The sequence below is a fragment of the Papio anubis genome, chromosome 14, assembly GCF_008728515.1.
Source record: "Papio anubis isolate 15944 chromosome 14, Panubis1.0, whole genome shotgun sequence".
Classification (NCBI taxonomy): domain Eukaryota; kingdom Metazoa; phylum Chordata; class Mammalia; order Primates; family Cercopithecidae; genus Papio; species Papio anubis.
Genome location: NC_044989.1, coordinates 31,010,750 through 31,037,387, shown reverse-complemented (window position 1 = coordinate 31,037,387; position 26,638 = coordinate 31,010,750). Strand labels below are relative to the sequence as shown.

Below are 26,638 nucleotides of genomic sequence, written 5' to 3'. Positions count from 1 at the left end.
TTAGGGCACTTGGACTCTTCTAGAAGAAATGGAAAGTAGGGCATTAGAAGGTGCCACAGACGCATTTGACCTCCTTTGAATGTTTGGTCAAGGCTGGTCCCAAACAGAATCATACATGTTGTAACAGAAAGTAGAGAGAGGACGAGCACAATTGTGTTTCATGTGATTGAGTCCCAGGAAGAGGAAATGGCTTGCCCAGCTTCACAAAGTTAGTGAACCTGCATCTGTGTTTCTGACTCTCGAGCTAACCCTCGTTTTCCAGTACTCCACTGCAACACCAGCCAAGGAACACGTTTCCCTCTGCTTTGCCTCCAGGACTTAGAACTCCAGCAAGTGCTCCAGGTCTACTGCTCCTGAGTCTGTGAAGCCCACCAAAGCCTTTCTGGGAAATTCACAACTCCTAAAATCTTGTTTCCACAGGAAAGTAAATTTCTGGTCATAAATCACAAACTTGCCAACCCACTTCTGGTCCACAGCCCACTGTGGGTCAGGACTGCGTGTGTCTTGCAGAGACAGAAGGCTCATCACCAGATGCACTCGAGTTCACTGCCTTTTTCTCAGGCATACTAGTCTGTCCTAGGTGACAATCGGAAGCCTGGGGAAGGGATGTATGACTTCTGAGATGTCAAAAGGCCACAGTGCTGCTGTGCAAGGCTAGTGAGCCTCCCTGGCCATCTGTTTCCTGTCACCCAGGACAATAACTTTCAAGAGTTGTCACGGGAGGAAATGGCCCTTGGGCCTTACCCTCTGCGTCTGGATGGCTCTGTGAATCCATAACACAATTTATAATAAGCCCAGTGGTGACCATAGCAACAACTCAGACATAGAGTGAGCCTAGTCCTGTGCCAGGTGCAGGGTGCTGTCCCAAGGGATGAACGGAAGCCCCTCACCTGGAGTCCCTGAAAAGATGATGAATAGAAGGGGGAAGATAACTAAGGGCCAGGATGAGGAGATGAAAATGAAAAGGTTATATCTGGGAGACAGATCAATAATAATAATGGTCTTCCTAAATCCACTGCTTCTACTATCCCCATAACACCTTCAGACCTGTGCGAGGAAGGGTGGCTATTTGGTGCATGAGGCAGGGGGAAGGCTCCAAAAAGTGTTGCGCTCAGGAAGAAAGCTTTGGATTTGATTTGACAGTGGCGGGGAGACAATTCCTTGACAAAGATGAGAAAAAGTTAGTGCAACCTGACTCCCTGGGACTTTAGCCCCATCTCTGCTGTTTACCGGCTATGGTTATCTTGGGCGAGTTGCCGTGCTGTGCCTCCGTCTTCTTTTTGTAGAATGTGGATAATAATAGCACTGCCTCACAAAGTTGTGAAGATTCCATGAGATTCTGCATGCAATGTGCTTAGCATTGTGCTTGGCACGTCATAAGTGCTCAAAACATGTTGGCTATTATTATCAATATTAGTTAATTTATCAGTACTAATAAAATAGGTGGAGTGATAATCACACAAAATGATTGAGTTGCAGAGATTAGAGTCAAGGCAAATGCCAAGAAGCAGGTGGGGAGGAAGAGGACAGAGGATTTCCACAGGGAAGGGACTCTGATTTCACTGACACATATTGAGCACCTCCTGGGTACTAGGTATGGGGATCCTAGGTGTGCAAGCATGGAGGCCAGCAAGCTGGAACCGACTAAGCTGCTATGATGAAATCTGTGCAAGTGGTGGCAGAAGCCTAGGAGAAGGATTTGGGAGTGGTGGGGGGAGGGGAGTGAAGAAGTCTAGAGCAACCACAGGAGGGCCAGGAAAAACTTTAAGGGAAGAACAACCAGATTTGGAGCAATGGGACCCAGGGTGAACTGTGAGGAGACAACCAATGGGAGGCCAATGTTCTGAGTCCCAGATGGCCAAAATGGGGGATGTGGAAAGTAGGTTGGGAAGGAAGAGGGAGCTATCTCAATAGCACAAATGAATCACAGATTTCCTCCTTAGCAGGAGACATCCCTGAGACTCTGACAATCATAAAAGAAAACCCACAGCCACCTCTTGAAAATACTTTCTAGGCTTCTGTCAATGTTAGTTTAAACATAGGGATGTACAGGAGTCTCTGTCTTGGGTCTTTGGTGTCCTGGGAGTGGTGGGGAGGTGAGCAAGTGGGGTCATGTGCTCCTGCAGTGAAATGCTTTTCTATGTCTCACCTGAAAATACCCTCCCCAGGGTTGAAAGTGAGAAGATGACTAACTCTCTCATCAAGGCATTACTGGAACAGGTTCTCTCTGTATGGTGTTCTAAAGAAATAATTGGATTTGTGTAATCCAGTCACAAAGCCCTGGGTACTCCACTCCCTTCCAGAGAACACACACTGGGGAGGAGCCAAGGTCCTGGGAGGTGGGGTTGCAAATTCTTGGCCAAACACCATGTGTAGAAAGGACCCATATATAAGAGGTGGTCTCAGGCTACTGGCTTCTGACTGCACCAGGATTAGAGCCTACCCAGGTGCTTAAAGAAGCAAAATCTCCTGTGCAGGTAAGTTTCTTTAGTTCCAAGGGTGAGTCCAAGTTAGCCCAAAGGCCCTATGAGACTCTACAGGGTCTGGGTTTAGAAGGTGAGAGGAAGGTATTTGCTTCTCCTGGTTTGAGCTTTGTAGGTGAGTATATACAGAAAAAGCCCTGGAGTCTGGAGATTTCAATTTTGTCCTCAGTTTTGCCATCACTTATTAGTGTGACCTTGAGGAATAGACTTCAGCCCTTTGGCCCCAATCTCCTCATTAAAAAAAAAAAAAAAAAGATGGGAGTATGTTTGGGCCTGGGTAATTTCTGAGGTCCCTCCAGCTCTGGTTTCTCTCGAAGTCATTTAGTAGAGTTATTGATGCAGCTAGGTGCTGTCATTTCCCAGAACACAGGCCATCCCAGTGGTCTCCTGAGCCTCCTGGTGAGAAGGAATCTGGAGGCAGCCAGTTCCTCACTGAGGCCTTATGGGATCCTCAGAGTCAAGGAGGCCGACTGCTCTCTGGTTCTAATAAGCAGTGGGGCTGGGCTGACTTCCTCTATGAAATTAGATGTGAAGAACACACTGGGACGGTGACCACACTGTAAGAGTGGAATTGTGCCTCAAATGATAGCTGTCAGTGTGGTGCTTGGCACGGCCCTTGCCTAGACTAGAAATCTCAAAATTGCCCTTGTCTAGGTGGTCTGCTGGCCTATGGGCACTGGAAATCACTCATCAAGGCTCTGGAGGACTCCGGAGTGAGGCAGTCAGCTCTCAGTTCCGCTTATAACCCTCTTCTGTGGAGGCACAGTATGATAATGTTTTGGTGGGTGGTACCTAGGTTTGTCAGCCTGGGTACATCTTTCAAGCCTGATAGAGTGAGGGGTACCTTTGATTTTCTAGGGGGAGAATTCTTGGATGAGTTAGGTACTGGCCATTTCACAGAGTGGGCACCTCATCCTGAAGAGTGAAGGCCCTTTCCAGAGTGTGAGCCTGGTTGTTGGACTGTGACTTCCTCGGGGGCAGAAATTCTGTCTAATCCATCCTGTACCCCTACCATCTAGGGCAATGCCTGGCCCATGGGGAAGCATGCAGTGCAATAAAGCCTTGTTGAAATGAATTGATTCTCCCACTTTTCAAACTCCCTTGTAAATCTCTCTCCTGACCATCAAAACAAGCAGTAGAAAAGGAATGGAATTGATGTAACTATCAGTGGTATAATTGGTTTGGTGATAGATCGCTCGACCTCAAGGGTAGCCACTAAGCTAATTTATAACATATACATTGGTTTCATCACTTTAGAAAGTTATGTAAATGGAATCAAAGAGTTTTTGTGTCTGAATTTTTTCTACTCAGTATTGTTTGTGAATCTCATTCATATTGCAGTATGTAATTCTTGTTTGTTCAGAGCTGTGAAGTATTTCATTGTATAAATGGATGTGATATCCATTTATGTGGATATTATTAATATTTCTCCATGTTCATGGACATTTGGGTAGTTTTCATTTGGGGATATTTTGCATATTTCTCTTGTGAGTATTCTTGCACATGTCTTTTGGTGCATAAATTTAAGCATTTCTGTTGGGTAATAACCAGGAATGGAATTGTATCATATAGTTTGTAGGTGTTTAGCTATAGTATTTACTGTCAAATAGTTTCTTTTCTTTTTTTGTTTTTTAAGATGTTTCTAATTGGCTTACTTTTTCCAAAAGTTTTCCTGGGTTTTTAACTGCATATCTTGATTTTCTGGAGTAGCGTTAATCAGAGCCTGAAATGACTGGCCAAGTCTTCCAGCCGGGGAGTGGGCTTGCTAGAAGAGGGGGCTGTTAACCAGCATCCTCTCCCCAGTTCATGAGTGTGAGCGAAGGGCAGGAACGCCCCACAAGAAGAAGACAACAGGTTTCCAGAGAAGGCTCTGGAGAGGAGGGGACATTTGCCCTGAGCTTTGAAGGATGAGGGAGATCTGAGGCAGAAGGGGTCAGGAGGAAGCGACATCTCCTTTGTAAGTTTGGACACAGCAGAGGGTTTGTGGTGGGGGTTTGTGTAGACAGAAAGGAACTAACACACCAAGAGCCTGGCCATTTGGACTTGACGCCATGAGCTGTGTGGTTTTGAGGGTATGATGTGAAATGGCCAGTCATATGGCAAATGCAGGATCAGAGGAGGAGAAGAGCTACCTCAGTCTGACCGCTCATCTAGCTCAAATTCCGTGACTCCCTGAAGATGCAAATGCCCCTGCAAAAAAATAAAAGGAATGAATTTACATCTGCTTTAAAACTCTTTCCTGTCCAAATGTGTTGTCAAATGTTCAGAATCATTTGATATTTTGTTTTGAAAATCGGAAGGGTTGGCTCTTTGAAAGTGTGGGAATGGATAGAAAAAGAGTAGGGGATGACTCTCAGGCTAGGGTCCCACTACCTCTTGGGGTGGAAAGTGTCAGAGCAGGGCAGCTTGAGGGGAACAGAGTGACCCCACTGAAGTCATAGTTTAGGAGGAGGCTGTACAAAGAGGATGTCCCTGTGCTGGAGAGAAGAGATGCCCCAGGGCTCCCCCCACAGTCAGGCTGAGCAGGCCATGCCTCCCTGGAACTGCTCCGAGGTCCTGTCTGTACATGGGGGCACTGAATGGGATGACCACTAAGTTCCCTCTAGCCTCATATTTGATTCAGCTGCAGTGAGCGACGCCAGGGTGCAACTTCCACACAGGCCGAATGGATGTTCCTGTGCTCAGGAAAAGCTGTGTCCAGGTCATGGCAACTCGTGCTCCAGGGAGTCTTCTTCTCTGCAAAGATTTGTGGCTATGCCGTGTCTCATAAAGTCAAATGGAAGTGGGGTGGCTGTGGGTGAGTAGGGAGCTCCACCAGTCAAGTTCTTAGACCTCCACAGAGGCAAGCAGTCAGCCCAGGGGATGCCCACCCTGGGACTGCCAGTTAAGGGACTTCCTGCTCTTCTCCCCCACCTTCTCCCAAGGTGCATGTTCCCTTTGGAGACTCCTTTTGCTTTTAGGTCTGACCTTGGTTTTACTTCCCCGGGTTGCTTTGACGTGGATCCCACATACCACCCAAGAAAGGAGCCCTCAGGCAAGCCTGGATGAACATTTCGGAGGGGAAGGATGTTCAAGAGGCTCCCTCAACCTAAATCAGGCCCCAGCAATGTGATCAGACTCCAGAAGAGCAGCCAAGTGATTGACAGTTCACAGGAAGTCTTTAACTTCCTTTATCTCTGTTCAGCTTCATAAGAGGGGAGGGGAGGGCATGCTTTATTGTTCCTTACATTTTCCAAGTGAAGAAACATCCATCCCTTCCATCGGTGAGTCAATTGGCCAGCATTTATCAAGCATCTGTTTATTCATGGTATTATGTGACTAGAGATTAAAAAAAAAAACAAACCTATACCATTCTTGCCTTCAAGAACTCATAGTTGGGCCACATTCATCATTGTTTCCTGAAAGGCAAATGTCTGCTCTAATAAATGAAGAATGATGCTTGACGTTTTCTGTTAGAAACTTGATCTAAACGCAGACAGATGTCTAAACAGTGAAAAAAAAAAAAAAAATTAAAGTCTTTCAAACCATTAATGTTACAAAATCATTTCATCTTTTATGAACAGGTCATGATGTATACATAGAGATGCTGGTTTTCCTGTTCATAATCAGTAACCACAGAACCACCTGAAAACTGCCCAGGAATGCCTGATGTTATCACATCTAAATAAGGGATTAGACACGAAACTTTAGCAGAGAGAAACTGCAGGCCACATTTGCAAGTGTTTTGAGACATGAATGCAACTGTAAATGTTAAGGGTCTATTAAAAAGTCAACGAATCAATTAGAGATAAAACTGTTGCATTAAGATAAATTCTTAATGATGGATTCAACCAACCACATTTTAATCTGTGAGTTCCTACTTGGAGCTTACCCCTGTCCTGAGCCCTGCAGCAGCAATCTACCTGGTTCAATAGTGCTTTAGAGCAGTGCTCAGCAAACTTTGCCTGTAAAGGATGGCATAGTAAATATTGTAGGCTTGTGGCCCCTAAGAACTCTGTGGCAATGACTCAACTCCACTGTTGTAATGCAAAAGCAGCCACAGACAATACCAGACAGATAAGCATGGCTGTAGTTTCAGTAAAACTTTATTTATCCAGGCTGTAGTTTGCCAACTCCTACTTTAGACTTCCGTCAAGTCTTTTCACACGGTTATGTCTTTTGAGTTCTGAGAATAGGCACAGTACACGTCATTCCGTGTTGAGGGTGAGGAAGCCAGCTCAGAGAGGGTAAAGGAGTCAGCACACGGGCATCCGGGAAGAGGCAGCAAACCCACTTGCCTTCTGGGTTTTCTAATTCCAAACCTAGCACTCCATGGCCACTGCACACCGCCTATTACACAAAAGAAGTACAATCCCTGCTCATGATAAATCAAGCAAAGCCTATAGTTAGTCTTGTTCTTTTGTTCCGACTGTCAAGAACAAGGAATTGATTGTTTTTCAATCTGGTGCTTTTTATCATGTAGACAGAGTCTTGTACAAAGAGCCTAGGTTTCGACTCCAATTTTGCCTGAGACAACTTAGTGGGTTGTGGCAAGATGCCAGAGTTCTCTGGAAATCCATCATCCCCCAGGAGGATTCTACAGGTTCATGTGAGTGAGTGCATGGTACTTATTTCTTTAGCTTCCTTTCCAGAGACCTGACTCTACCCCTATAGGTTGATCAAAGGCCAGGTGTTATGTTCCCAGCCTGAGACATACTATCTAGCACATAGTAGGTGTTCAGCAAACATGTGAACTGAACATCAGGGCAAGGACGCAAGACACTGTATGGACCCCTGGGAATTAGTTCCTATTTTTGTATTCTGGTGAAATTACTGGGAAGCTCCTTTCTATGTCTTAGAGTCTCAGTTTTTCCCACTTTAAAATGGAGCCCACAATCCTCAACTGCTTCAGAGGTGGTTGAAAAGGTAGCCACCACCAAGGAAAGCCAGGATTTGGGCAGATATTATTATTCCAAATCAAGGCAGTAGTTCAGCATGATGATGCCAGTGGGACAGGAGTCAGGCTGATCCCCTGGTTTTTCTATATAAACTTAAAATTTTAATTTGAAACAACTATATATAATAAACATGTACCTTTTTTTTTTTTTTTGGAGACAGAGTCTTACTCTGTCACCCAGGCTGGAGTGCAGTGGCGGGATCTCAGCTCACTGCAACCTCCGCCTCCTGGGTTCAAGCAATTCTCCTGCTTCAGCCTCCTGAGTAGCTGGGATTACAGGCGCCTGCCATGGCGCCCAGCTAATTCTTGTATTTTTAGTGGAGATGGGGTTTTGCCATGTTGGCCAAGCTGGTCTTGAACTCTTGACCTCAAGTGATCTGCCCACCTTGGGCTTCCAAGGTGCTGGGATTACAGACGTGAGCCACTGTGTCTGGACATGTTTTTAAGTGTGTTGTGCATAGTTCATTGAGTTTTGATGAAAAAATATACAGATGCAACCACCACAGTCGATATAGAACATTTCCATTACCCCAAAAGTTATTTTGCACTCCTTCCCAGGCAATTCCTTCTCCCAGTCCCAGGTAACCACTGACTTGCTTTTTTTTATGTTGTATTTTTATGAAACACATTTTTTTTCCATGATAAAAGTAATACATACTAATCGAGGAGTCCAGAAAATATAGAAAAGTTTAACAAAGTAAAATAAAAGTCTTAGTCACATTATCCAGAGATAGTTCATATTCTTATTTATACGTATTTTCTTCCCATCGTGTGTGTGTGCGTGCGCGCGCGTACGTGCATGTGTTTAATAATATTGGGGCCATGATCTATACACAACTTCATTGGTGATTGCGTATGTGTCTATGATGATTGTATCTAAAATCATTTTGCTCACAGAACCTCTAATTGACTTCTGTGTTTGATTAATGGCACCAAGTTACTCATACTGGTAACCTGAGTTGCTATGAAGAATAGATCTTTGTTTCCTAATACATTTTCTAGTTAGTTGTTGCTGTTATAAAAAGAACACCACTGAGTTTCTGTATAGTGTATTTAACTTTTATTCATTGACCTTCTTGAATTCTTTTATTTCCTATAGTTTAAAAAAAAATTTCTTAGATATTCTACATGTAAAATAATCTCTTCTGTGAATAAGTCATTTTTTTTTGCTTTCTGATTTTTGTGCTCCTTCCTTCCTTCCTCCCTCCCTCCCTCCCTCTTTCTTTCTTTCTTTCTTTCTTTCTTTCTTTTCTTTCTTTCTTTCTTTCTTTCTTTCTTTCTTTCTTTCTTTCTTTCTTTCTTTCTTCTCTTTCTTTCTCTCTTTCTTTCTTTCTTTCTTTCTTTCTTTCTTTCTTTCTTTCTTTCTTTCTTTCTTTCTTTCTTTCTTTCTTTCTTTCTTTCTGTTTTATTGGCTTAACTAGGAATTACAATGAAAAGTGATTAAGAATGGTAGTAATCAGCATTCTTATCTTCTGTTTATTTTAAGGAAATATCTTTTATCTTTCCTCGGAAAGTATGGTGTTCCTCTAGATTTTTTTAGTAAATATCTTTTCTTAGGTTAAATAAATTTCATTCTAGCCCTAATTTATCCTAGGAAAATAATTAGGATGTGCTCAAAGACATAAACTCTGGTAATACCGTCACTGTTTAGTTAAAAAGAAGAAATAACATGAAATTCCAGAAACAGTAGATTTTAAAAATAAATTTTGGTTGACATATGATTTGGCATACTTTGCAATAATTAAATGTGTTCTTGTATATTCAACTTATTGGCAAAGACAAGTATTCATTAGATATTGTCAAGTAAAAGTGTAAAACACAATGTATAATATTATATTACTTTCATTAGAAAATAATTAAGCATAGAAAATTTTCTCTAAAAGTATACATTAAAATTTTAACTATGGCTATCATTGAGTAGTGGGAATATGGGTAATTTATATTTCCTTTCTTTCCCTTGATTTTTCCACAATCAATATATGTTATTTGGATTTTAAAATGAAAATAAGTCAACTCATAGCTAAGTGAAAACTAATTCTTCTGACTTTAAAGTGATTAGAACAAATATATAAAAACCTGCAGTCTGACTAAACTTTTAATAGCAGGGATATAGTATTAATTTCTCTCCAGTTTGTCAGAGTCAATGTTTTCACTGATATCAACCTCTCTTTCCAAATAAGTTGTAACACCACCCTTTGTAAAGCCTTCACAGATTCTCACCTGTGCCTATGGACTCTCTATATTCCTGGACAACAGGGAAACTTCCAAGTGGACAATCCCACAGGACCAGGCAATCTGCTGTCTTAAGGTTGACCAGTGCTGTGCTGGTAATATTCAACAACTAGCTCTCAATTTTTTTTTTTAAAGGCCAAGGAGCTCTGATTTGTAGCATTTACCAGTTCCATGGTATGGACACTCTCACGATGGCCAATTACAAGGTACTAACATGGCATGATGGAATACAGACTTGGGAAGAGATGTGCACAGCTGGCTCCTGTCATCTTGCTCACACTGGCTACTGAAATACCACTGAGACCCACCTGAAGGAGTACATTTTGACACAAGGTGTATCTAGAGTCTGTTCCTTCTCCCACATTTAAAATGTTCCCATGTACCTTTTAATAAACACTAACATGTTAAATAGGCAGAGGGTTATCAGGAGAGATGAGGAAACCCTGCCTGCATACAGGGATTGGGGTTTGGAGTTTGCACTGCTGGCTGGTGTATCCCCAGGTGTCTTGTCTGGTGATGCTCCTGATGTTCATGAGCCAGTTAGCGTTCAAAGGCCTCCTCCTCTGGATCAAGACACTTAGGTGATCTGAGCACCAGGTTATTTGATACCTCTCACCATCATAACGCCCTCCCTAGCACCCAGCATCTATAGATAAGGGGAGAATAGCCAGCATGGAAGAAGTGGAGATCGAAGCCTGACTCTCTATTTACTTCCTGAGTATAAATAAATTTTGGACAGGCACGGTGGCTCATGCCTGTAATGCCAGCACTTTGGGAGGCTGAGGTGGAAGGATCACTTGAGACCAGGAGTTGGAGACTAGCCTGGGCAACATAGCAAGACCTCATCTCTACAAAAAAAAAAAAAAAAAAAAAAAAGTTAGCTGGGCATGGTGGCATGAACCTGAACCTGTAGTCCTAACTACATAAGAGGCTGAGGCAGAAGGATCCTTTAAGCCCAGGAGTTCAAGGCTGTAGTAAGCTATGATCATGTCCTTGCACTCCAGTTTGGGTGACAGAGTGAGACCCTGTCTCTAATTAAAAAAAAAAAAAAAATCCTGACGTGCAAAACACTGCAGAACAGCCTAGCAGCTTATGGGGAGCCAAGGAAAGAACTCTGAGGCCCAAGGAGGATGCTTTTAGGCTGCACATTCTTAAATAGCTTGAGCCCCATTGGCCTTCACCTGTCTATTTGCATAGTCTTATTTTGTGGACCTGCTCCAACGCTGCTCACTTACAGTAGTCAAAATGAATTTCCAAATGTGACCTAGACCCATCTGGCCCTTTGCAGAGAGCTGTGCCAATCTGAAAATGAGCCCATTTCATCCATGGTTTGTAATATATAGGAAACATGCAAGAACTGCCAACTGGTTTCATCTGGGCCTATATTCTCCCTAAGGTGATTTAGAAATATTTATTTAAAAATAAGATGTGTGTGTGTGTGTATGTGTGTGTGTGTGCACACGTGTGGCCTCTTTCTAAACTTTGGAGGGTGAGAGGAACCTTTGTCTCCTGAGCGCATGATGTACCATGCGTGTCACAAGATGTAGTATTTGCAGGCATGAAGAGGAATCCAAGTATGACCCAGCACTGAGTAAGGAGGGCATGAGCCTGAGTGAGGTTCTGAAGCTGGGGGACCCTCTATCATTTTTCACAGGACAAGCAGTAAAGGATTGTTGTAAAGGCTTGAAGGGGTAAAAAGGGAGACCTTGCCTTTGTGAGGCCTCAAGTTTGTTTATAAATGTACGGTGGTAGAAGAAACTTTTTGGGAAGAAAATGGGGTAAGCCTGGGGGAAGCTTTGCCTACTCATCCACCTTAGGAAAAAAAAGAAACTCCAGGGTAAAACATAAGACCTGAGTAACAGCTTTTGAGTCACAGAGACTCAAAAGTTAGAAGGGGGCTGGGTCTTCCCCCAGGAAGTACACAGGCACCCGTGATAAATAAGAAGAGCCAGGAATGGACTGCCCTCAGGTCTCAGAGGTAAGGGTGTGAGACAAACAACATTCCAGCAGTGCTAATCCTGCAGGGGATTCAAAAGCCAGTATTAGGCAGAAGAGGCTTCTATGCATGCATCACTCAGAGCAGAACCACAGTGGGGCCACTCCACCAACCGGTCACCAGCAGTGCTTGGTGAGCCACCTAAAAAACTGACAGCAAGTGTTTAGAAACTTTTATAGCAATTGATCAAATAATTTAAATTTAATTTAATTTTTGTTGGCTCTAATTTTTTCTTTTTTTTTGAAACAGAGTCTTGCTCTGTTGCCCAGGCTGGAGTGCAATGCCGCCATCTCTGTTCACTGCAACCTCTACCTCCTGGCTCAAGTGATCCTCCTGTCTCAGCCTCCCAAGTAGCTAGGACCACAGTCATGCACCACCATGCCCAGCTAATTTTTGTATTTTTACATGGACGAAGCTTTGCCATGTTGCCCCAGCTGGTATCGAACTTCTGGGCTCAAGTGATTTGCCACCTTGGCTTCCCAAAGTGCTAGGATTATAGATGTGAGCCCTTGCACCTGACCTGAAAAAATTTTAAAGGGGGGCTTGATTTTATAAATCTTTTGAAATTGTATGTTTCTATTTATTCATTTTCATTAAATTTCTATGCCAAATTGGAAATAAAAGAACATAGGCCCTTCACTAGTGATAATTTGAGAAGCACCAAGACAGTAGGGTGCCCAATGGGGTAGACAGTGGGTCAATAGACAGAGGGGGTCTCAGCGAATGCCAGGCACTCAAGGAGGGCTTCCTGGGGAAAGGACTCAAGTTAGACTTTGGAGGATGGGCAGGACCTTGACAAATGGAGAGGACCCCAGGTCACTCCTACAGCCATGAGGGAGTACTCACACTCAGTATAAGCATGTTTGCGAGTTACTTTTAGTGCATGTACATTCTGTCCCAAACACTGTGCTGGGTGTAATAGGCAGTTTGTAGCACTGAGAGCTGAATATTGTTATGGGAGTCAGGGCTCTGGGTTCTGGATACAGCCCTTATAAAATCTCCTTGTATAGCACCGGAAAGATCGTTTAACCCTTCCCGCCCTCGCAGCCTCTAGTCTGTAAGAGCCATGAGGGCAGGGACTGTCTTTGGTGAGCAGTGCCTAGCTCAAGCCTGACAAATGATAAGTTCCCAGTAAAATTTTTGATGAATGAATGGACAGGTTTCAGTCGTAACACCTGAAAAATGGAGGGGTGGGGGTGGGGGGTGGGGCTGGATAAGATTCATGGTTTTGCAACTGTAAAATGAAAAACTATATTGTGTAGCCAACCTGTCCTGTAAGAAGCTCCAGGAAATCAAGTTTTGTAGCCAGGTTATCAAAACAAGAAATTCTGTTAACAAGGAAAAGGGGAGAATGGGCATGTACCGGCAACTGTTGGTATTTGTCACAGTATGTGTCTGTGATTTCTTTCCCCCTTTTACATTAGCAAGAAAGTCTTCAAGGAAGGATTTCTTTTTAAAGAGAATGTAGGCTGGGCATGGTGACTCATGCCTGTAATCCCAACAGTTTTGGAGGCCAAGGCGGGCCAATCACTTGAGGTCAGGAGTTCGAGACGAGCCTGGCCAACATGGCGAAACCCCATCTCTACTAAAAATACAAAAATGAGCTGGGTGTGGTGGTGGGCGTCTGTATCTGGTGCTCTGCTGGCCTGCCCACGCCAACCTGCAGCCCTGCCAGGGCCCGCAACTGCCCATGGGGGCCTTCCACGAGAGACCAACGCACCCTGTGCTGGAGCCTGGGGCTTTACCCCCGACCCGGAGCGCACCCAGGGGCTCCTGGGATGGGAGAGACGTCCTTGGGAGGCCCCCGCGCGGAGGCTGCTGGCCCCCAGCATCTCCTGCGGCCTTGCTAATCCCGGCTACTCGGGAGGCTGAGGCAGGAGAATCGCTTGAACCTGGGAGGCAGAGGGTGCATTGAGCTGAGATCGCGCCACTGCACTCCAGCCTGGGCAACAGAATGAGACTCTGTCTCAAAAAACTAAAAATTAAAAAAAAAAAAAAAAAAAAAAAAGATAATGTAGGAGGAGGTTTTGCAGGGAAGAATAAGGAGGACATTGAAGCAGGAGGAAGGCTGTGTGTCTGTAGCTGGGAGGCAGGAGTTGGCAGGCCTGGTGGAGGCCCTGAGCAGACAGCCACTACTCCCCACTACCTTGGCAGGCACGGGACCCTCCAGCCCAGGGGGCTGAGCTCCAGCTTCCTGCTTCTCTTCTCCTGCCTCCCCACTAAGCAGAAGGGACCCCTGTGACATTGGGGCAGTCAGGGGCCCAGGACTCAGCCCTGAGGCTTGAGAGAACTTTCCCTTCTGTAGGCTTTTGCCACAAGATCCCTGATCCCCCACCAGGTCCTCAAGCGCTTGAGCAAGTGCTCAAGGACCCCCACTGTCTGGGACAAAATTGAACCACCTGCTTTTGTCTCTTTCTCACCAGCTGACTTCTCCGCTCCCATTCTCTCCATCCTTCCGCTCCTCTCTGTGGCAATGGCAAAGCATAAGCAGGAAATGAGGAAACTGACCGTCCTCTGTCCATTTCAGGAGCAGCAGAGACTCCTCAGGAAGACTCACAGGACTGTACCCACTGCCTGCCATGTCTCTGTGGCCACCTTTCCGATGCAGATGGAAGCTGGGGCCAAGGTACTCTAGGAGGGCCTCTCCACAGCTCCCCCAACAGGACTTCGAGGCCCTGCTGGCAGCGTGCCTGAGGAATGGCTGCCTCTTTGAAGACACCAGCTTCCCGGCCACCCTGAGCTCCATCGGCAGCGGCTCTCTGCTGCAGAAGCTGCCACCCCGCCTGCAGTGGAAGAGGCCCCCGGTGAGGCAAAATGTGTCAGCTCAGACCCTCCTGCCCCAGGGTTTAGGCTTTCAGATACTACACCTAAGTTATATGGGAGAAAAAAAACAGGCTTTTTCCTACTCTCTCCTCTCCACTCAACACAACACACTCTTCTAACACCAGATGTGTGGGAGGTTTTCCCCATATGCCAAGCAATTCTCTGGTGGCCACCATCTGGGTATTCTGTAATGAAATTTAATTCCGACACTGTCTACCTAGAGACAGTGTCAGATCTCGCAGGTTGAGTGTTCATCCCATAAGACTGTCCCCACTTCAGATGCCAATCATAAGTCCCAGGTTGTGACCTGTACTTCTCATGACCGGCCATAAATCAGGACTGTGGTTCCCATGATCCCTTCCTTGGGTTTGATTAATTTGCTAGAGAGGGTCACAGGACTCAGGGAAATGCTTCGCTTACATTTAGTGATTTATTATAAAGGGTATTACAAGGATGCAGATGACAGCTAGGTGGAAGAGATGCATAGGGCAAGGCATGGGGAAGGGGTGTGGAGCTCTCATGCCCTCCCTGGGTGTGCCACCCTCCAGGGACCTCCATGTTTTCAGATATCCAGAGCTCCCTACACCCTGTCCTTTTGAGTTTTTATGGAGGCTTTATTACCTAGGTATGATTGATTACATCATTCGCCTTTGGTGATCAACTTAGCCTTCAGTTTCCCTCCCCTCCCCAGAGGTCAGGGGGTGGGGCTGAAAGTCCCAACCTTCTAAACCTGCCTTGGTCTTTCCAATGACCAGACCCTATCCTGAAGCTACCTAGGGACCACCAGTCACCAGTCAATCATTAGCATACAAAGGACACTCTTACCACTCTAGAGGTTCCCAAGGTTTTAGGAGCTGGATGTCAGAAAACTGAGCAAATGAAGACCAAATATATATTTCACAATATCACACCAGGTCTTACTGTCATTGATCTCCATGAGAAGGGAACTGGGTACATTCCCACATTCTCACTTTCCAGATGGAGAAAACCAGGGGTGATTTTGAGAGTGGTCTAAGATGTAGCCCTCCCTCAGTCCTGCCCAGAAATATGCAGAATAGCTATAGCCAGAAATATATCAAGGTATTGTTTAGCTTCATCTGAGATGGCAAGGCTTCCTGAGTCACGGCCAATACCATCTGCCAGAGAGAGAAATTTTAACATCTCTCCAATCTCCTCCCCCAAAAACAGGCTCATGAAACATGTAAATTAAGAAGCTATTAATCACTTTAGAAAAATATTCTTCACTCTATAAAATGCATCAGTTCCTTTAAAAGGCAACTTCTTAATGTGTTCAAATGTAATCCATCTCCCTGAAACTTCATTTACATACAAGATTTCAGGAACATGGCTAGCGAATAGGGTAAAGTTAAGCCTGTGCCACAGACTTTCCTTTTCTCTTCCCTACTCACCCATCACCATCGATAACTGCAGCCCCAGACTTGTGAAGCCCCTACTGTGTGTAAAATCTGCAGTGAGCCTCCTAAACTACATGGCAGCCAGATCCTACTTCTCTCAAAATCCTGGGAACTGCTGACATAGAGACTCTGTTCTACAACTGACTCTTGGGGAAACTGTGTCCACGCAAAGACTGAAGGATATAAATCTTGCCACGGAGCAGAGACCACCCCCCTAGCACCCCAGCCCAGGCTGCATCTCAGCAGGAAAAGCCAAAGAGACCATCTTATTAGGGGTCAGGAATAGGAAGGAGGAGTAGGGGAGAGTAAAGAGAAAGAGAAGATCTCTAGGAAAACCGAAAATGCCTCCTATAAAAGTGTTTCCATTTTTAATAGAAACTCTAAGAAAAGGCATTTTTGGTATAAGTGCTATTTCTCAATATCTACAGAGTCCAGGGCTCTGACTTACACAAGCTGTAAGAAGGAATGAGAAATAAAAAGGACAGAATTCTGTATCCCAGATCTTCTGGGACAGCACTGATTACACATATATTCTGTATCTTTGTCCCCATAAGTCCAGTTTGGGGGTATGGGAAAACATGGTCACTGTAGCTCCAGGAGCTTTTTTGTTCGAGGTCAGAATGACAATTCTGTTTGTCTCCCCCAGGAACTGCACAGCAATCCCCAGTTTTATTTTGCCAAGACCAAAAGGCTGGATCTGTGCCAGGGCATGGTAGGTAAGTTTGCACAGCCCTGGGAGACAGACGCTAGGCTGCCTGCTGGCCAGGCCTGGCCAAGACAGAGTGGATGATGAAGAAGAGAATCCAGAGATCCCCACTGGAGAGAGGCCCAAAGTGGCTATTCACTGGCAAACCCTGAAGGCTACCTGGATGTGCTCTGTTCTTTGCTGTGAAGTTTATAAAAACTGGTCCTCTGAGGATGCGTGGGAATGCATACCCTGCCTAAGTCCTCACATAATCCTCATTACCAGTTTACAGGTCTAAATTCTAAGTTTGGAAAATGTGCTCACTCTATTTTAGCTCCTACAGTGGGACCTTCTTAAGACAGCAGTCATTAGCCTCCCCAGAATAGGATCAAAGCAGATCTATCCTCAACTCTACCTTTTTAAAATAGTAAATTGGTCATCAGGGAAGGCCCAACCAAGTCCAGCGATATCCATTTCACAGACAGGGAAATAGGGTCCTGAAGGGTTGAGGCTTTCCCAGAAGAATGTAAATCAGTTTCAGAGGCAAGATTTGGAAAAAGTGGATGGAGTTCAGGTCCAAATTCCTGAGGATAGGGCATTCAGGAATCTAAAAGCTGGTCCAGGAACATGGCTCTGGTTTTGGTGTCAAGTTGAATTTCAGCCAGTGCTCCCAGCTTCCCGCTCTGCTCACTCATCATCTGCCTTCCCGGTATATAATTCCCTTCTCTGAGACTAGGCTACAAGCCCAGAGAGGGTAGCCATAGGGACCGGGCATTTCCTGCAGGCATGAAATCCCCAGTAGATTCATGCAGATGCTGTGTGCTGTCTGACTTAGGAGACTGCTGGTTCTTGGCTGCTTTGCAAGCTCTGACCTTGCACCAGGACATCCTGAGCAGGGTTGTTCCCCTGAATCAGAGTTTCACTGAGAAGTATGCTGGCATCTTCCGGTTCTGGGTGAGTGTCTTCCCGGGCCCTCGGCCTGGAGGGAGTCATAGGAAAGAGGGTTCCTGGAGGACCATGTCTTCACCTTCCGGGCTGATCACCACCTGCAGCAGTCCTCATGCACCCGGGACCACTCTCTCCCTCCAGTTCTGGCACTACGGGAAGTGGGTTCCTGTGGTGATCGATGACCGCCTGCCCGTGAATGAGGCTGGCCAGCTGCTCTTTGTCTCCTCCACCTACAAGAACTTGTTCTGGGGAGCACTTCTGGAAAAGGCCTATGCCAAGTAAGAAACCAGCAGAAATATCCCCCTTCCTATCGCTTCTTTTTCTCTCTCTCAATGTTGAAGGAGGGGAGTGGCGTCAGGTAAAGTTTATGAAATGAGATCCTGAGGCATGTCTCAGTCGACATAGAAGTGACAGCGTATTCAGAGTCTTTTAGGTAGGGGTCGCCTCTTCTAAACCTGCATTCAAGAGTTTTGCCTTTCCCTAATGGATGGAATTAAGGGGGATAGGAGCTCTGAGTGTCTATTCTCTCCTTTGCTCCTGGGATGGAAGGTAGGAGTAGCAATATACACCCAAAGAATACCTAAGCAAAGGTTTCACTTCTCATTCGGACCATCTAATCTACAGTTTAAATGCCCCTTCCTTTTGTTTTGAATGAAACTCTCTCAACCTAGAGATCACTGCTGTCCCCAGCAGCTAAGAGGCCTGGATGAAGGAGCAGCAGCAGGGGATCCACCTGCTTGGGTCCCTGTGGGGCAGCCTGATCATCAGTGGTCGGATTGTGGGCACAGCTTCAACCACACAACCGCAACATGAAAGTTTAAGAGTTTTTCATACCTACAGACCCTAGAGGGTACTTGGCATGCATGGAGGGCACATACACACACACACATGCACACACAAATGTACACACACAAACACAGACACGCATGTACACATGTGCACACACATACACACACATAAACACACACACATGCACACACAAACACACACATGCACACACACATATATGCACGCATGCATGTGGAAGTCAGGGAGGCCAGGCAGAAAGAGAGAAAATGGACCTGTGGTGGACCCATGCCTTTTCTTGAGTCCGGGGTGTTGTCCAAACAGGTTTCACGTGAGCAGCTTTAATTGATAGGTTCAAAGCAAGCAGGCACTAGTTCCAGGAGATCTCGCTGTGATTGACAGGTGGTCACTAAGTTCTCAGGCAAACATCTGAGTGGTCCATTTAAAGGAAGTGGTGGGAAAGAGGGGTTCCCAGTCTTCTAGGCAGGAGAGATGCCCTAAGTTTTATCTATGACCATCTTCTGAAGCCACTCAGGATAGGTATGGTATTGGAAACTATGTCAGGGTTGCCTGAGCTCTGCTTTCGGTATGAGAAAACTAAACTCCTATTTAAAAATGGATGCTGAGGCCACATAAAATGATAAATACTCATGATACTTTTTCTTTTCATGTTTATTTCTTCTCTGGCTAGGCTTTCTGGTTCCTATGAAGACTTGCAATCAGGACAGGTGTCTGAAGCCCTTGTAGACTTCACTGGAGGGGTGACAATGACCATCAACCTGGCAGAAGCCCATGGCAACCTCTGGGACATCCTCACCAAAGCCACCTACAACAGAACCCTCATTGGCTGCCAGACCCACTCAGGGGTGAGACTGGGCTGCCACTGGCAGTCCTCTTCTCCTGCACCCACGCCCTCCATCAACCACCACTGCCCTCACCTGGGTGTGGGCTCAGGACCTCCACCCAGCTCCTACTGCTGAGGTCCTGGTGTTCAAGCTAGAGCAGCAAGGCCAGGTGCAGTGGCTCATGCCTGTAATCCCAGCACTCTGGGAGGCCGAGGCGGGCAGATCACCTGGGGTCAGGAGTTCGAGATCAGCCTGGCCAATATGGTGAAACCCCATCTCTACTGAAAATACAAAAATTAGCCGGGCATGGTGGTGGTCACCTGTAATCCCAGCTATTTGGGAGGCTGAGGCAGGAGAATCACTAAAACCCGGGAGGCGGAGTTTGCAGTAAGCCAAGATCGCACCCTTGCACTCCAACCTGGGCAACAAGAGAGAGATTCTGTTTTAAAAAAGAAAAACAAAAAAACCGGAGCAGCAGTGTTGGGGCCTCAGGACAGGCGAGACACTAGGAAAAAGAAGATGATGTGCAGAGAAGGAAGCTAACAATTATTAAGTGCCAGCTACATGCAAGGCACTTTCCATGTCCTATTTGATAACAACCGAAACCATGGAACAGGAGTAGGAAGCCCTCAGTTCAGCCCTGCCTTCACTAATGGCCAAATGTGTCACCTCACACATTTACTCAGCAACTCTAAATAGAGTTTGTCCTCTGTAAAATGGAGGGTATGACATGATCACTGCAGAATGGCTCACTTATTGAGAGGGTGGAATGAGACTATGGATACCAAAGAGCTTTGAAAACTGCAATGTACCATACCATGATTATCTCCCACACTTCTCTCCATAAACCCCTGCTCCAGCCAAACAAAGAGTTTTTCATACGTTACTCAAATACTAAGCTGTACATAACAGAAGACTGATCAGAACCTCTCTTGTCTCTGCAGAAGGAGAAGATTCTGGAGAATGGGCTGGTGGAAGGCCATGCCTATACTGTCACAGGAATCAGGAAGGTGGGTTGAGGTCAGCCGCTTGGTTTCCCCCTCAGCCTTGCCCTTGCCTCTCTGGGCCCTAGCTTATCTTGGTGGATTTAGTTTCTGCGCCATCTGGAGAGTAAGTAAAGTCTTTGGTGGGTCCCTGTGCCTCTGCACCTATTTCCTGGGGTGAAGTGGTGGGTCCAGCCTTTGCCAACGCCAGTGCATCATCCCAATCTCATCCCCTGGGGCAGCCCTCAGCCAACCATCCTCCCACCCTGCTGTACCTCACAACCCTTCCTTGAACTTTGCTTCACTCTGGGATGCCAAGAACAACCATTTCATCTGGTTCTTCCCTCCCAAATTTCTACTCCTCTCTCACGTGCTTCTTTATGACCGTCTCCGCTGCTATCCATCTTTTGAGCTTTACTAGGCATTGAGAGGAAGATGCACCAGGCAGGACCTGCCTACAAAGGGCTTACAGTCAGGTATGGTCACAAACCATATCTGAAAATGAGGAGGAAGCAAAGTTGAAACTGAGAGAAGAAAGTGTAGATGAAAGACTTTAGGAACTCATGGATAAGAGAAAAGACCTCCATCGAGTTGGGTTGGGGAGAAGTCAGAAGAGTCTCTTACAGGGGAGGTGACGTTGAGTTGGTCCTTGAAATAGGTAGATTTATATGGGGCAAGAAGGGCCTCTGGTGGAGGGAGCAGTGTAAGCAAAGCATGGAGATAAGAAGTCAGAGGTTTAAGTTAAAGAACCTCTGATAATCTCTAGAGGGCCCGACTCCTCCCAAGTCCTCCAATTTCCTTTAACTCTGTTTCAAATTTCTTGGACTCAATTCACACTTAAATTCTTCCTTCTAGATCTCCAACGACTATGTTGGTCTGTGTGCCCAGAGCTTTTAATTTATTTCCACATTTATTAACAAAATTTATACAACACTTACTGTGTGCTAAATGCTGTTTAACTGCCTTACAAATGTGGACTCATTTCACCCTCACAGCAATACTCTGAGTAGGTTGTGAACCCCAAGTATCTGAGACAGGTCTCAGTTAATTTAGAAAGTTTATTGTGCCAAGGTTGAGGATGCACGCCTTTAATACAGCCTCAGGAGGTCCTGACGACATGTGCCCAAGGTGGTCAGAGAACAGCTTGGTTTTATAACATGAGACATCAATCAACGTATGTGAGATGAACATTGGTTCCATCTGGAAAGGTGGGACAACTGGAAGCAGGGAGGGGGCTCCCAGGTCATAGGTAGATAAGAGACAAATGGTTGCATTCTTTCAAGTTTCTGTTAGTCTTTCCAAAGGAGGCAACCAGTTATGCATTTATCTCAGTGAGTAGAGGGGTGGCTTTGAGTAGAATGAGAGGCAGCTTTGCCCTAAGCAGTTCCCAACTTGACTTTTCCCTTTAGATTAGTGATTTTGGGGTCCCAAGATTTATTTCCCTTTCACAAGGTCTACTGGTTTCCTAAGGTTGCCACAACAAATTACTATAAAATGGTGGCGGAGGGGAACTTGAAAACAACAGAAATTAATTTTCTCAGTTCCAAAGGCCTGAAGTCTGAAATCAAGGTGTGAGCAGGGGCATGCTCCCTCTGAAGGCTCTGGGGAAGAGTCGAATCCCTTCTTGCCTCCTCCACCTTCCAGTGGCTCCAGGTGTTCCTTGACTTGGTCTGCATAACTCCAGTCTCTGCCTCCATCTTCACGTGGCCTTCTCTGTGTCCTCTCCCCTTCTCTTCTGACACTTGTCTTTGGATTTAGGGCCCACCCTTATCCATAATTATCTCATCTCCAGGTCCTTAATTTAATTACATTTGCAAAGATCCTTTTTCCAAATAGGGTCACGTTCACAGGTTCTGAGTGTACGTATCCTCTTTGGGGAGGGAAGATCACCATTCAACCCACTATCGTAGGTATGACTATTGACCTTATTTCACAGATCAGGAAACAGAGACATAGAGAGGTTAGGTGACTTGCCCTAGGTCTCACAGCTTGTAAGTACAAGAAGCAGAGCCACTTTCTCCTCTACCAGCTCTCTCTGGGCCTGTGATTTTCCACTGCAAGTGCTCAGCTCCAGGCCCGAGTCTCACTCAGCTCTCTGAAATGCTTGCACTCAGCCTGGCCACCTAAACTGCCTCTTGTTTTATGCAGGTGACCTGCAAACACAGACCTGAATATCTCGTCAAGCTACGGAACCCGTGGGGACAGGTGGAATGGAAAGGAGACTGGAGTGACAGGTGAACTTTGGGGACATCTTGGAGGGGTGAGAACGGGTAGGTGTAGGCAAAGGAGGCTGCCATTCGCACGCAGATTCAAATGTGTGCTTCCTTTGGTCTTAGGCAGGATCAGGAAGCCTTCAGACTGGGAGGCTCAATCCCTCACATTTATAAGATGCTTTATGGTATATAGACTGCTTTCTCTTTCATTATAATAATTAAAGCTAATGTTTATTTGGGGGCTTGCCAGCACTGTGGTAAACCTTTGAATTTTTATTATCTCATTTAATGCCCCAAACAACGCTATTACAAAGTAGATAGTTTTATCCCCGTTTTACTAATAGAGAAACTTGGATTAATTGAATTGCCTAAGGTCATACAGCATGACTCAACCAAGGTCTTTGGTGCCTGGGTTCAGTGTCTTTCCCTGGCATGGTTCAGTACACTCCTGGGTTTGCTGAGTTAAAGGTAGACAGATTTGGATTGGACTCTACACTCTGATTACATATAGTAGCCTCTGGGCATTCTGATTAGATACCTACATTTAGGTTGTTTCTGCCTAATGGCAGCCCTAAAGAGATGCGGGTTTTGCAGGCTAGACACTGGCTGTAGGGCACAGGCAGAAAGGGAGGTCAAGTCCTAAAGTCCTTTGTTCTGTCATTATGAAGATTTATAATACTGAATCCTTTACAGGTCTTTAGAGTCTACAAACATGTCCATATACACATTATCACTTAATCATTTTTACATTGAAAAAATGAAGGCTTAGAAACATAAGTCGAATATTCCTCTTGATAAAATATGCTGCATTTTATTTGTTACACATTAGTAAACAGAGTTGTTAGAGGAACTGGATCTATGTGGGAAAATGTCATCTAAGAAATACATAAATTTTAAAGTGTTTCAGAAATCTAGCATCATATTGTTGCTGGTGGCGGTTTCTTTCACAGAGAAACAAGCACTGAAATTAGAGATAGATGATGGGTAAAATTACAGTGTTGTTACTGCCTAGCTGTGTGATCTTAGTTCAGGCAAGCTTCTTAATTTCTTGGATCTAGAGGTATAGTGAATATCAAAATGATGACCTTTTATTTTGTAGTGTTTAATCTGCTGTTAATCCTATCCAGTATATTTTTCATTTTAAATATTATATTTTCAATTCTAGAAATTCCACTTGAGATTATCTTCCATTTCTCCCTTTTTTATGTCCATGTTTCTCTTGACATCCTTGAGAATATGGGGCACTTTTGTAATAGCTGTTTTAATGTCCTTGTCTGCTAATTCCATCATCTCTCTCATTTCTATGGCGGTTTCTATGGACTATTTTTTTATTCCTGGTCACGGATCATATTTCCTGCTTCTTCATAGGCTAATAACTTTTTATTGCATGCTGGACCTTGTAAATTTTAGCTTCAGAGTACTGAATTTTATCGTATTTCTTTAAAGAGTATTGGACTTTTCTTTTTAAAGCAGGTGGTTACATTGCTTAGGGATTGTTTTGATACTTTGAAGTTTTTAAGCACTTTTAGGGAAGGTCAAGACAAACCTTTATGTCAGGGATAATTTGATTCCACTACTAAATTGTAGACCCTCTGGGATCTCTAGTAAAGATTCCATGTATTCAATGAAGTCTTTTGGCTGGACACGGTGGCTCACGCCTGTAATCCCAGCACTTTGGGAGGCCAAGGAAGGCAGATCATTTGAGGTTAGGAGTTCAAGACCAGCCTGGCCGACATGGTGAAACCACGTCTCTACTAATAATACAAAAATTAGCCAGGTGTGGTGGCATGTGCCTGTAATCCCAGCTGTTTGGGAGGCTGAGGCAGGAGAATTGCTTGAACCCGGGAGGTGGAGGTTGCAGTGAGCTGAAATCGTACCACTGCACTCCAGCCTACGTGGCAGAGTGAGAGTCTGTCTCAAAAACAAGTAAATAAATAAATAAAGTCTTTTAACTCTGTCTGGTGGGAATGCCTGAGATTCCCAACACTGTGTCCTGCTTATGGTCCAGTCTTCGGGAGTTTCACTTTAAGAAAGCACAGATTAAAACTCAGCCAAAGACGCAAGGGAACCCCTATGAAGTTTTCTGGAACTCCTTTTTTCGTGTAGCCCCCTCCTTTCAGATACTTTGTCCAGCAAATTCTGGCTATCTTGATCTCCCTGAACTCCAGATTCTGTCTCCTCCACTCAGCCCTACCGATATGTTCTTTTTTGAGTCCCTCTCCCTGTAGCACTGGCCAGGAAATTACCTTCAGGAAGAAAGCCTAGGTGATGTTAGGGCTTGCCTCATTTGTTTCCAGCCTCCCAGGATCATGGACCCCTGTTGCCTGCTGTCCAATATCTGAAAACAATTTCAAATGTTACCTCTGACATTTAATAGATTTATGACTTCAAGCAAATGACCTAATCTCTCTTAACTTCAACTTCCTAATCTCTAAAATGAGAACAACAAAGTCGTTGTTAGCCTTGAATGAAATAATGTATGTCAATAACCTGGCCCAGCACTTGGCTCATAGTAAGCTATCAATTAATGCTCATGCTACTGTATGATATGGAATGGGAAATTTAGTTGTCTGAAGTAGTATGAAAATAATAATAAATAATGATACTATAGAGCTTTTACTAAAGAATTTCTAGCATGCCCCCCACAAGCTTTTCATTCCCTTTTCCATTTTCAGTTCAAGTAAATGGGAGCTACTGAGCCCCAAGGAGAAGATTCTGCTTCTGAGGAAAGACAATGATGGAGAATTCTGGTATTGGACTTGGGGACTTGGACAAATGTCCTGGCCTACATTTGAAAACCCATCCAGCACACATTTACTGGATGCCTCATGGGTGTCAGGAACCTCATGTACAGAGATCAGTAAGGCACCATCCCTTTAGGAGCTCACGGTCTAGCAGAACAAACAGCGACTATAAATAAATGGTCACTGTCTCTGTGATGAGAGTAGAGGCCACTGGGGTGGAGCTCAGTGAGGGCTCAGCCAGCCTGTTTCCTCCTCTCTGGCTTCCTCTCTGCTCTCTTGCTCAGTATATTCAAAACAGGTTTTGCCTTTTTGTCCTGAAAAGGCCGTGAGGTAGGAAGAGACTGCAAAGTCTTGCCATAGGATAGGCCCCCGACCAGTGCCCTCCGGAGCAGAGTAACACTGCCACCCACTCTGGAGCTGCTCATCTCATTTTTTGAAAGGCCGCCAAGACATCCTGAGCTGATGCTGCTTCTAGGTGTCTGAAATGGGCCCCATCAGTTCTCCTTTGCTTTTGCTCACCACTGTTACTATGAATGTCAACCCTCGTTCCAAGGACTCTCCCCATTAACCATCCAGTACAGCCTGCCGCAGCCCTCTCCCTTTGGAAGGTCTTTCACTGAATTCAAGCCCTGCAAATTCCTGTTTTTTTCCACTTTATGGTTAAGTAAACTGAGCATCAGACAGCTTAAACAGAGTGTTGCAGGCCACAAGTTAGCAAGTAGGGGCAAAGATCTTCATTAATTAATGATTGAGAACTGATATATAATTCTTACTGAACATTTATAGATAAAACAAATGACTAGTTAGCTTTGCCTTAATTCAGCTGCTATCACCGTGATTCCAGAAACAGGAACATCTCCCCCAGTCAGTCATGTGGCCAGCTCCTTCCAGCCAGAGGGTGGGGCTTCTCAGTAGCTCCAACTCCCCACGATGGACCCTCACAGGGATCCAGCCAGCCCCTGCTTATGTGTCCATGGCCGGCTCAGCTCTGCACAAGAGCTGGTGTCTTTGTCCATGAGATGGCTGGGATGCCCACTGCTTCGTCTCACCCTCCCCATGGGTCCTGATGACTAGGCGTTATCTGGTCCATCCTTTGTGCTTTTCCTTCTTCCTCTCCACAGGATGACGCTGCAGGACTTTAAAACACATTTCGTGCTCCTGGTTATCTGTAAACTGACCCCAGGCCTATTGAGCCAGGAGGCGGCCCAGAAGTGGACATACACCATGCGGGAGGGGAGATGGGAGAAGGGGAGCACAGCTGGTGGCCAGAGACAATTGCTGCAGGGTGAGCATGCGCACAGGAGCAGGGCTCTCAGAGTGAGGTTGTGGGCGGGGGTATGAGGGTGACTGCATAGGTGGGTGCAGCGTGAATTCTGCACTGGCTGAGTGGGGAGGAGGCTTTGTTTGCCTTGGTGTGTGCTGGGGCGCTGGGCTGTGACCACAGGGAAGACAGGGCACCTTTGATCCCAATGTGCACTAAGGCAGAGTCCTCTCAGTCAAGCTGCCAGCCTGTGGGGCTACATCTTCCTGAAGGGTTGCCCTGTCCCTC

The 26,638-nt window shown here is 45.4% G+C and overlaps 1 protein-coding gene across 3 annotated transcripts in view; it reads left to right on the top strand.

Moving 5' to 3' along the window:
- Positions 1 to 26,638, top strand: part of CAPN14 (calpain 14) — a 58,792-nt gene that overhangs the window by 14,030 nt on the left and 18,124 nt on the right. For 2 of the 3 annotated variants that reach the window (XM_031655042.1, XM_031655041.1), the window contains exons 2-9: positions 14,175 to 14,451; positions 16,532 to 16,601; positions 17,406 to 17,796; positions 18,996 to 19,170; positions 20,094 to 20,159; positions 22,281 to 22,366; positions 25,021 to 25,095; positions 26,211 to 26,374. In XM_031655042.1, coding sequence (XP_031510902.1) covers positions 14,227 to 14,451; positions 16,532 to 16,601; positions 17,406 to 17,796; positions 18,996 to 19,170; positions 20,094 to 20,159; positions 22,281 to 22,366; positions 25,021 to 25,095; positions 26,211 to 26,374 — 1,252 coding nt within the window. In that variant the 5' untranslated portion in view covers positions 14,175 to 14,226. The remainder of the gene's footprint in view (positions 1 to 14,174; positions 14,452 to 16,531; positions 16,602 to 17,405; positions 17,797 to 18,995; positions 19,171 to 20,093; positions 20,160 to 22,280; positions 22,367 to 25,020; positions 25,096 to 26,210; positions 26,375 to 26,638) is intronic. The other variant, XM_031655043.1, reaches the window with a different exon arrangement.